The sequence below is a fragment of the Gigantopelta aegis genome, chromosome 11, assembly GCF_016097555.1.
Source record: "Gigantopelta aegis isolate Gae_Host chromosome 11, Gae_host_genome, whole genome shotgun sequence".
Taxonomy (NCBI): Eukaryota; Metazoa; Mollusca; class Gastropoda; order Neomphalida; family Peltospiridae; genus Gigantopelta; species Gigantopelta aegis.
In genome coordinates, this window is record NC_054709.1 from 22,064,963 (window position 1) to 22,077,220 (window position 12,258).

Sequence of the window (12,258 nt, forward strand, 5' to 3'; positions counted from 1 at the left end):
CGTGGAACTATTTGTTTTCACCCATCCCAAAAGGCTGTGGTATGTGCTGTCTTGTCTGTGAGAAAGTGCATACAAAAGATCCCTTACTGCTAATATAAAAACATAGCACATTTCCTCTCAAGTTAAAACAAGTTTATTTTGTTTAACGACATCACTAGAGCTATTGCACATCAACCATTTGCTTATTTCAACATATAATCTTAGAAAGGAAACCCACCACATTTTTCCAAAAGTAGCTAGAGATCTTTTATATGCACCAAAGACAGGATAACACATACCATAGCCTTTGATATACCAGTCGTGATGCACTGGCTGGAATGAGAAATAGCCTAATAGGCCCACTGATGGGGATCGATCCCAGACTGGCTGTGCATCAAGTGCTTTACCACTGGGCTAGATCCTGTCATGTTAGGATTGTGCGTGATAATTATAAAATGAGGCACGGCGGAAGCAAGTAGACATAGAGGGAAGGCTGACTGACATTGAGGGCACAAGCAAAGTTTCTATGGGGTTCTGGGGTATGCTTCACTGTAAAAGTTTGAAAACTAAATGTCCAGAAATGCAATTTCCTGCATTCTACAAGTGTAATACATTTAATACCAATAATATTTTTGAGCCCCCATGCTCCAACACACCTGGAATTGTTTGCACCTTGTAGCTCATAACTACTTAATCTGTGAGTTCATATGGTGGTCTTAAACAATAACTTTACGTTGAGGCAGGAATGGACAAGAATATTCATTTAATGACTACGTACAGCTTCATGTATGAGGAGTCTAATACTAGGCTCAGACTATCAACTGCCACAACAGAGTTGGCCAACTCAAGTTGTGTTGTAATTCCCCCACTCCCAACTTACGATGAGACTCGAATTGTATACGAGCACTCCGACTACAGCAACTTATGATGAGACTCGAATTGTATACGAGCACTCCGACTACAGCAACTTATGATGAGACTCGAATTGTATACGAGCACTCCGACTACAGCAACTTATGATGAGACTCGAATTGTATACGAGCACTCCGACTACAGCAACTTATGATGAGACTCGAATTGTATACGAGCACTCCGACTACAGCAACTTATGATGAGACTCGAATTGTATACAAGCACTCCGACTACAGCAACTGGACAGTTGTAGAAGTACAAATATTGGTGAGTTGGCCAACTTTGTCATGACAGTTGATAGTTTGAGATTAGCATAACATGTGATATACTTTGTAGTGTACATGTGATGATTAATTGCGGTTCATGATATTCATTGCACAGCTTTTCAAATTTTTATTTATTTAAATGTTTCAATTTAAATGGCCAGTCAGTGTTTGCATAGTTTGCATTCCAATGGGAATGAATGAATGAATGGATATTTAACGACACCCCAGCACAAAAATAACAATCGGCTATTGGGTGTTAAACAAGGTAAGTACATCAATATGGCATTCCAATGGGAATCCCGATGATGCGGTAAGGTGTTTTGACCAATCACAGCACTTGATTTCACAATGTTTGCATAGGTTATCCCAGACACATCATGCTATCATGGCATAGTAAAATGATAAAAATTGTATTGTTTGTTTTCTAGTAGAAACATAATTTTGTCCACACTATAAACAAGTGCAATAAATAACATGGAAAAACAACTGGTCTGTGATCACAACTTACTTAATCTGAAAAGTTGGTTGAATTTTATGGTATTGAATGAATGCCGAGCATCCTGGCTAGCAACATGACATCATCCCTGTCTAGCAACATGACATCTTCCCTGGCTAGCAACATGACATCTTCCCTGGCTAGGGACATGACATCATTTGGGTGAACACATACTATGCATGTGAGATTTTGTATACCAATAAACCGTAACAACTAGAATAAACAGAGAACACTACCGAGTGGCTATGGATACCATTTATCTGACAAGGTGTTTCAAAATGAATTTATTTAGTGAAAGTGAATTGGATAGGTTTTAAATAAGTTGTAAGATAAATGGTATGTAATGGACACTATAATGTACATTTTTCTAGGATCAATCCCCATCGGTGAACCCAGTGTACCACAATTGGTTTATCAAATACTGTGGTATGTGCTATTCTGTCTGTGGGATGGTGCATATAAAAGATCCCTTGCTACTACTGGAATCTCCCCTGGGTTGTCATGCCACGAGCTGAACAGTTCAGGCCCTTTTAAAGTCCCCTTAACGAGTTACTCTCGGCTTACTAAATTCCAAAACTATACGTAGCTCCCTTCTTTACTATTTCGGCAGACCGTTCAAAAATGCACCCAATTTCCTTCTCATAAATGCACCCCATTTCTCTTTGGACTCATCTTTCGGGACTCAAAATTCCATAGCACCAAACCACCACTCTGCTTGTTACCGATAACGGTCGGACTGCAGGTGCTCCCTTGCACCCAACTGCAGGTGCCCCCCCCCCCTTCATCCTCCCCACCCCTTTCCTGTCCTGGACGGAGGAACCGGTTGAGGCAGACACCTGTGCCCAGGACAGGCGTGCGCTATAACAGCTTGCTCTGAATGTGCATGTTAAACTCTCTGACCTAACCTGACATGTAGTGGGCTTCCTCTTTAAGACTATGTCTGAATTAGCAAATGTTTGACATCCAATAGCCGATGATTAATAAATCAATGTGCTCTAGTGGTGTTGTTAAACAAAACAAACTGCTGTAGCGAATTTGTCATGAGTTACCTCCCTTGGTGTATGATGTAAAGAAAAATACTCAAACTTGAACCCGGGGATGGGGGGGGGGGGGGGGGGGGGGAGGAGAGACATGCTCAAAACCGTAGTGGTACATGAGCATGAAAATGTTTTTCGGATCGGATCAAACTTTAAACATTCTATTTCTTACATATCCTCAAAAATCACATTAAAAAAAGGAGAAAAAGTCTTTTCCATCTAAAATATAGTCACTAGCACTAACTTAATGCATCACGGAGCATTCAATTTCAGGTTAACATATACATCAAAGTGCAATCAGTTTTGATCATGCTTTCTTACACTGGATACAGGGATATCACTTAGGAGCCGGTCATACATCTTTAAATCGGTAACACATATGTGTTTTATCAGTGTGTGATATCATAAATAAATATTAGTTTTCTCACGTGGTTAATAATAACAAACACAGCAATTGAGATTTTTTACTTTGTATTCATCTTCTGTCAATTTACATATCATCTGTCAACATATCATTCTGTACAGTTCATTTCATCACAGATGGATGCATACATTTATGTACAAAGAAAATAGTGCAGACACTGGGGCAGATCCATTATTAACAGGGGAGAACCCCCCTCCCCCCTACAATGCTGAATAATATATTCAGTGACAGACCCAGGGTGGAGACAAGAGGAATGTTTGTAAAAATGAAAGCAAACTTCTTTAATTGACAGCCATTATATAGAGAATAACTAGTTAATGATATAGCATATTGGCGTTATCCTGTGATGGTAAGAATGGGAAATTCGGCGAAGAAATTCGGCCTGAAAAGTATAAAGCCGATATCCTACATCATTAACTAGTTATTATCTTTATCCTGCAGACCATAAAAATTAAGGGAAAAGCTATTAATTCTGTTATTTCAGCTACTTTGTACGATGACCTACAAGTCAAATGAGTGATTTTGTAATGTAGCTATGTGCGTAACATTACATGTATGACATCATGTCATATCCTGCTACTGTACGTATACGACTCTGCTTTACCCGTCATCATAATCCGTCAATACAATCAGTGGTTGGAGGATAAAAAGGAATGTTCGTTGACCAACTCTGTGTCAGACCGTAACCTACTAAAATTATCTGGTGCTCAATGTAGTTACTTCAAGGCTATTTTCTCACAGTAGTACATATACCTGTACATGTAGTCAGACCTCGTTACAATGACCACGTTTGTCTCTGGCTCATTTTGTCATTATGTCATATTTGTGGGGCCCAGTGGTAAAGCGCTCACTCTGGGATCAATTCACGTCAGTGGGCCCATTGTGCTATTTCTCGCTCTAGCCAGTGCGCCACAACTGGTATAGCATAAACCATGGTATGTGCTATCCTGTCTATAGGATGGTGCATAAAAGACCCCTTGCTACTAATTGAAAATTGTAGCAGGTTACCTCTCTAAGTCTATGTCAGAAATTACCAAATGTTTGTCATCCAATAGCCGATGATTAATAAATCAATGTGCTCTAGTGGTGTTGTAAAAAAACCACTAACTTTATATCATATTTGCTGTTGTAGCGAATTTGTCATGAGTTACCTCCCTTGCCATTATAGTGTGAAGAAAAATACTTAGTATGTCCATGATCTATAAATATCACACATACATAACATAATACAAGATGGAATTGAAATATATAGGTATGATGTGTGTGTGTGTGTGTGTGTGTATATATATGTTTTTAATTATTCCTTTCTTTTCAAATAGTTTTAAATATTAAAAGATAATGAGTTAAATTTACAGATCCTGTTTATGTCTCACACATGTGTGACTCATACATTTACACTGCTTAAACACCTGTGTTTAAAAAAAGTCAGCCCTTCCTAAACTAAATAATTCCCTTCCAAATATTCTGGATCTGCCCGTAAGAAACGTTTCTGTACAAAACTGTTCACCTACAGAGGTAGCAAAAATGTTCTTTTATACAACATAACAAATGAATAAATCAAAGCATAAAGCAAGGAATGTATAGCACACGCTTAGGCCAAGCTTTAAAACAAATAATATGCAACAAATCAACCATCTGCTTATACACATCGTCACTAAATAAACTGAAAAAAACCCCTTCTCTGGATCTTACAAATACAAAAACAAAAATATTATTATCCATTCAAAAATGATTTTTAGCTTTTACTTAATTTTTTTTTAACTATTCTTAAGATAATCTTAAACCCCCCCCCCCCAAAAAAAACCCCTAAAAAACAAACAACCCCCCCCCCCCCCCCATTAATATGCTAAAATAGTGGGTCAGGTAGATTTTTGCAGCAAATCAAATGATACAGATGTAGTAGACTTCTGAAAATTAAAACCCTCTACTATCTTCAGGAATATAAAACAGTAATTTGTTTAGAATCAGTAATAAAAGTTTGTTTTGTTTAACGACACCACTAGAGCATATTGATTAATTAATCAGCGGCTATTGGATGTCAAACGTTTGGTAATTCAGACACGTAGTCATCAGAGGAAACCAGCCACATTTTTTCTAATCCAGCAAGGGATCTTTTATATGTAGTTTCCCACAGACAGGATAGCACATACCATGGCCTTTCATCAGTTGTGGTGCACTGGTTTGAATGAGAAAAAACCCAATCAGGTGAATGGATCCACTAAGGTGGTTTGATCCTGTGATGCAAGCACCTCATGCGAGCACTCAACCAACTGAGCTAAATCCCATCCCAGAATCAGTAGAGAAATAAATACACCCAGCGCTGAAGCAAATAAAACATGTCTTCACCTTCCATCACCTGTTTGTTTTCTACTGTCATTGACAACTAGTTTGGCATAATAATTAATTACGTAAATCTCCAGAAATATGACCTGACTTTTCAGTCTTTATAATTAATTACGTAAATCTCCAGAAATATGACCTGACTTTTCAGTCTTTAATCAGAGTTTAGACGATCTGGGCCAGTTTAAGTTATTTTCATGCTTAATTCCAATTAAGATTCTTGGGCACACACCTCAGCTATCTGGGATGTCTGTCCAGGACAGTGGGTTAGTTGTTAGTTGTTAGTTGTTAGTGATTGAGAAGAGGCTTTAGTTGTCTTACACCTAACATCTTAAAAATTGCAGAAAACTCAGGAATGTCCCTTTAATTTGCTAAACACTAGATGTTTCATGGCATTTGCAAATACAAGGGTGGGGTGGATGGGGTGCACTCCGATTCTTCATGCCAGGTGACATCAAAAGTAACAGGCATTATAATTGAAGAACGGTTCCACGTTGAATGGGTTCAGTCCCGTTACTGACATTTGACCTACTACCCACCGAGTCGTTAAAACCTGCTCTGGGTGGGAGCCGGTACCGGGCTGCGAACTCTGTACCTACCAGCCTTAGGTCAGATGGCTTAATCACTACACCACCAAGGCCGGTTGATCAAGGCCAGTCTACAAATGATCATATGGAAGGCAGGTGTGGGGGGAGGGGGTAGGTGTAGGCAGCAGACATACATTAAAATATTGTATAATTTGGAACATCACAAATAAATCTCAGTGGTCTCTCCAGTATTCAGGAAAGCGATGGAAGGGATGGTACCTAAGATTTGCAGGGTGCAAGTACTTCGAAAATGTCTTGTAAACGATGATGAACCTGATTACTCTGGTAGTTCAAGACGATTCAAGACGATGGCATGACTTGTGATTTTGGATGGCGGCCTAAATAAACGGATGGCAGATATTACTATTGCTGCCAATGGATGGTGGGTGTATTGGAAATTAGTCTTAAGAGATAGCGGGCCCGCCATTGCTTATGGCATGTAGCAAGACCCCTGAATCTGAAAAGATTGTCCACCATCTACAGAACAAGGGCCTCATCCTTACAGCTCGCTAAAGCTCTCTTAAACATCCCATCGTCTTTGCAAGCCTTATTGCATGGCAACGTGAGATCACATAGTTGTCAGAGTTTAGTGAAACAGGCTCTGAAACAAATTAGTTCCTCTCCCCCAGAATTAAAAAAAATATATTTCAGTGCATCACCAGGGGAGACCACAGGAGAGACCATAGGGGAGTGTCACTGGTTTGGTGATTTTGTTCTTTTGCAGTTCTCAAAATTGGCATCTTAAAAACATATTAGCCATAAAATTCATTCATTCCAAGAAGTAATTACCCTTGGCCATTGAGACATGAAAAAAGGGAAATATCATAATTCTTAATAATAAAAACAAAACATGTTAATTTGTTGTTTTTATAAAAATTAATTTCAGTTAAAATGTCGCATATTCCTATAATGCTTCCAAATACAGTGCACATTTAAAAAACCCATATTAGCCATAAAATGCATTCATTTCAAACAGTAACTACCCTAACTTGGCCATTGAGACATGAAAAAAAGGGAAATAAATATAATTGATAATCAAGAAAACATGTTAATTTGTTGTTTTTATAAAACTGAATTTCAGCTGGAATGTCACATATTCCTACAATACATCCAAATATAGTGCACATCTTTATTTAACTTTTTGTGCTTCTATCCACTTAAGGTTCAAACACGCTATTGTGGCTGTCTGTCCAAACACACGACAGATTTCAACCTGCTCAAGAAGGAGTTCAATGGACATTTTTACCATGTAGTGCAGCGCTCATGAACCACCTTTTAAACGGTGATTCCAAGTGTTTGTGAAAAGCATGCACATAAAATGTAATGTTACTCACTGAATTTTTCATGAACCTGAATTGAGCATTTGATGATTTCGGAAAACATTGGTTTTCTCTCTTTTATTTTTCTCTTCTTTTTTCTCTACAATTTGCAAAAATTTCACGTCTAGAACTTGGGAGACTATACATTTTGCATACAATTACTGCTCCCTGTTGCATAAATAAATTTAGCAAAAGTGTCTAAAATGCTAAATAAAGTTCCTGTAAATTATAATCTTATAAAAGCAAGACAAAGCACACACAAATATTTCATTACAAAAATAGGATTGCATAAATTTATACACAAAGCTTACACAGAATCTAACTGTCCAAACACAATGTACACATTTACATAACACATCGTTTCCATGGACATAATTACTTAATACATCATTACATTACATAACTGATATACATGTAATGTATACTTATAAACATTCATTACAATGTATACATTTCTTTAAATGTATATACTTCGTATACATTCATAATAATACAATCATACATTTATTATGATGTATGAAATACATAATGTATAATTTGTTTTTCAATGTATAGAATTAGTATATGTACAGTACGCGAACCAACCGTAATTGCATCTATACAGCAACTCCCACAAATAAGCTAGACATCTAGACTGATCTAGACAATTTTTTTTTTTCCTGTGACATGTTTTATTTGTCGGTAATTACAAATACTGCAAATGTGTATGAGCTATGTGTTGTGAGCCTATGACCCTTCTTTTTGTTGGTTGCTGTCAATTGCTGCTACATTATGAATAAAAAAACTAAAAAACCCAACGTTTATGCAATATGTATATATATATTACTCAACAACGAAAGTTTAGCTAATGATAAAAGAAATGGCATAACATTTATAAATTAACCTATTTTTATTAATTAGTATTCACGTCCGAAATGTTTACCAACATAAATTCATCAACCTTAGCCTTAAAACAACAGGAGAGCTTGGTTTTCTTTTAAGTTTATTCAACCATGGCAAATTTACATGTCATAAAAGATATTTGCTAAACTTTTGTTCTTGAGTACCGGGTATATATATTCATTATACTGCAGTGTACATTTTTGACAACGCATACATCTGTTTCATTGTCTACAACGATTAGTACACATTCATTATAATGTATAATTATGTAGTCAACATCTGTATATTATAACACATTGTATAGAAATATACAGTGCACACATACTTTACCGTGTGAAGTGAGATATGCAGTCAAAAATAAATATTCATAAAACTTACTTATTATATATTCAGTACCGATTTCTTTTATTTTGTGGTATATCTGAATTATTTGTGGACATGAAAGTGACCTTGACCCTTAATAATGATTGTGTTAATATTTAATACTGAATATTAAGCTGAGTATAAACATCATGTGTTAAACAAAATATCAAATATTTTATTTTTAAAAAGCTGATATTTTGATAGATTACAAAAGATTATGAGCAACTGTCAAGACATATAACATACACAATACACAGCTAGATACACAGACAGATATGTAAATACTAGAAGACACTGATAATATTACACTTTGGGAGATGTACCCTGTTAGAGTAACATAAATAACTCCCATTACAGTAAAACAATTACATGTAACTCCTACTTTCTTATGTAGCAGCAAAACAGTTAACTCCTACTTTCTTATACAGTGAAACAATTAACTCCTACTTTCTTATGTAGCAATACAATTAACTCCTACTTTCTTATGCAGCAATACAATTAACTCCTACTTTCTTATGTAGCAATACAATTAACTGTTACTTTCTTATGCAGCAATACAATTAACTGTTACTTTCTTATGCAGCAATACAATTAACTTCTACTTTCTTATGCAGCAATACAATTAACTCCTACTTCTTATGCAGCAATACAATTAACTCCCACTTTCTTATGCAGATACAATTAACTCCTACTTTCTTATGCAGCAATACAATTAACTCCTACTTCTTATGCAGCAATACAATTAACTCCTACTTTCTTATGCAGCAATACAATTAACTCCTACTTTCTTATGCAGCAATACAATTAACTCCTACTTTCTTATGTAGCAATACAATTAACTCCTACTTCTTATGCAGCAATACAATTAACTCCTACTTCTTATGCAGCAATACAATTAACTCCTACTTTCTTATGCAGCAATACAATTAACTCCTACTTTCTTATGCAGATACAATTAACTCCTACTTTCTTATGTAGCAATACAATTAACTCCTACTTTCTTATGCAGCAATACAATTAACTCCTACTTTCTTATGTAGCAATACAATTAACTGTTACTTTCTTATGCAGCAATACAATTAACTGTTACTTTCTTATGCAGCAATACAATTAACTTCTACTTTCTTATGCAGCAATACAATTAACTCCTACTTCTTATGCAGCAATACAATTAACTCCCACTTTCTTATGCAGATACAATTAACTCCTACTTTCTTATGCAGCAATACAATTAACTCCTACTTCTTATGCAGCAATACAATTAACTCCTACTTTCTTATGCAGCAATACAATTAACTCCTACTTTCTTATGCAGCAATACAATTAACTCCTACTTCTTATGCAGCAATACAATTAACTCCTACTTTCTTATACAGTGAAACAATTAACTCCTACTTTCTTATGTAGCAATACAATTAACTCCTACTTTCTTATGCAGCAATACAATTAACTCCTACTTTCTTATGCAGCAATACAATTAACTCCCACTTTCTTATGCAGCAATACAATTAACTCCTACTTTCTTATGCAGCAATACAATTAACTCCTACTTTCTTATGCAGCAATACAATTAACTCCTACTTTCTTATGCAGCAATACAATTAACTCCTACTTTCTTATGCAGTAACATGATTAACTTACATTTTCTTATGCAGTATGTAACACAATTAACCCCCACTTTCTTTATGCAGAAAAACAGTTAACTCCTACTTTCTTATGCAGCAAAAAAAGTTAACTCCCATTTTCTTATGCAGCAACACAATTAACTTCTACTTTCTTATACAACTACAAAGTTAACTTCTATTTGCTTATGGAGGACATAAGTAACTCCCATTTCTTATGCACTGGTACAATTACATGTATTTGTAATTTCTACTGTGTTAGCACAGCTCCCAATAACACACTTCATTTCTTCAGCTTTGCCTCAGTCCGTTTTAGGCTGTCTACTTATTCAGTGTATTTAAAGTTTCCTTACATACACATAGCAAATAAATATATTAAATTTTAAAGCTTGATTTCATTAATAATTAACAGCTATCTGCACATTATGCTGCTAACTAAACGAATCATATAAATATGTCAAATACACGGAAATAGCGTAAATATATAAACAAAATTAAATACTGCATATAACTGTAGTCCATCCCACAGGGAACGCCTTTTTTCATGCAATGGAATTTACTACAAGTTATTTATTTCTAACCAGATCGTTTTCTAAATCAAACACAAATATAGTAGTTTTTTGTTATTTCCAAAACACTTTTACTATTCTTCTTATGTCAAACAAAACTGAAATTATTTACTAAAAACATTTTTTGTAGGAGAATGGGACGGACTGTAGTGTGTGTATTCAGTACATGTGGAATAAAATGACATCCATACACTCAATAACCAGCACAATCCTCTGATTTATGCACAATGAAGTTTTGACTCTGAATTTGAATTTAAGCAGTTTCCTTGATCCCAGTGATGACAATATAAATGAGCTTCTGTTTATGGATATTAACAATGAGTCACCGATATTGTAATTACTGCTTTCCCCCAACCCAACCACCAACAAAAGCTGTTTTTAAAAGCCACGGTTCTGCATCAACTATTGCAGGTGCAAAATCAAAAAAATTTGACGACAGGTAACACAGAAATTTACCTCCATCTTAAAATGTGTAAAATAAGTATAACTCAGGACTTCATTGTTGATTTGAGCGTTGCAGTGTAATCAATTTTTCCGAGTTCGACCCAGCGAGATCCAACTGTTTCTGTTTTAATACAAATGTATTATTAATAATAGTACTAGAAAATAAGGCTGTGTCCTACTAACGATATATTAACAATATTTGACGTAAAAGCTGCATTAATACAGATGTGGCATTACGGAGTCCACATTTCATAGTCTTCTCTTCTCATAGTCCAAGCCGCCATGTTTCAAATGTTACGTCCTTCTGAGTATTATAGACTATGCTGAACTGTGACCGTTAGGTTTTGTGACCTCTTGACCTAAAGTTTCTGGTTCAGTGGATCCAGGTCATCCAATGAAAAGTCGTCTGTTCCTATAGACAATCCCCGACTGAAACCCGTCTGAAAACAAGAAAAGAAAGAAAGTAAGAGAAAACTGAAGGACACCGAGGTCGCAATAACCATGTTACAAAGTAAGAGATAACTGAAGGACACCGAGGTCGCAATAACCATGTTACAAAGTAAGAGAAAACTGAAGGACACCAAGGTCGCAATAACCATGTTACAAAGTAAGAGAAATCTGAAGAACACCAAGGTCGCAATAACCATGTTACAAAGTAAGAGATAACTGAAGGACACCGAGGTCGCAATAACCATGTTACAAAGTAAGAGAAAACTGAAGAACACCGAGGTCGCAATAACCATGTTACAAAGTAAGAGAAATCTGAAGAACACCGAGGTCGCAATAACCATGTTACAAAGTAAGAGAAAACTGAAGGACACCGAGGTCGCAATAACCATGTTACAAAGTAAGAGAAAACTGAAGGACACCGAGGTCGCAATAACCATGTTACAAAGTAAGAGAAAACTGAAGGACACCGAGGTCGCAATAACCATGTTACAAAGTAAGAGAAAACTGAAGGACACCGATGTCGCAATAACCATGTTACAAAGTAAGAGATAACTGAAGGACACCGAGG

At 36.0% G+C, this 12,258-nt stretch overlaps 1 protein-coding gene across 3 annotated transcripts in view; it reads right to left on the reverse strand.

The window, feature by feature from the left end:
- Positions 1–6,894: 6,894 nt before the first annotated feature.
- Positions 6,895–12,258, reverse strand: part of LOC121385628 (PTB domain-containing engulfment adapter protein 1-like) — a 110,985-nt gene continuing 105,621 nt past the window's right edge. For all 3 annotated transcript variants that reach the window (XM_041516381.1, XM_041516380.1, XM_041516378.1), the window contains one exon: positions 6,895–11,680. In XM_041516381.1, coding sequence (XP_041372315.1) covers positions 11,600–11,680 — 81 coding nt within the window. In that variant the 3' untranslated portion in view covers positions 6,895–11,599. The remainder of the gene's footprint in view (positions 11,681–12,258) is intronic.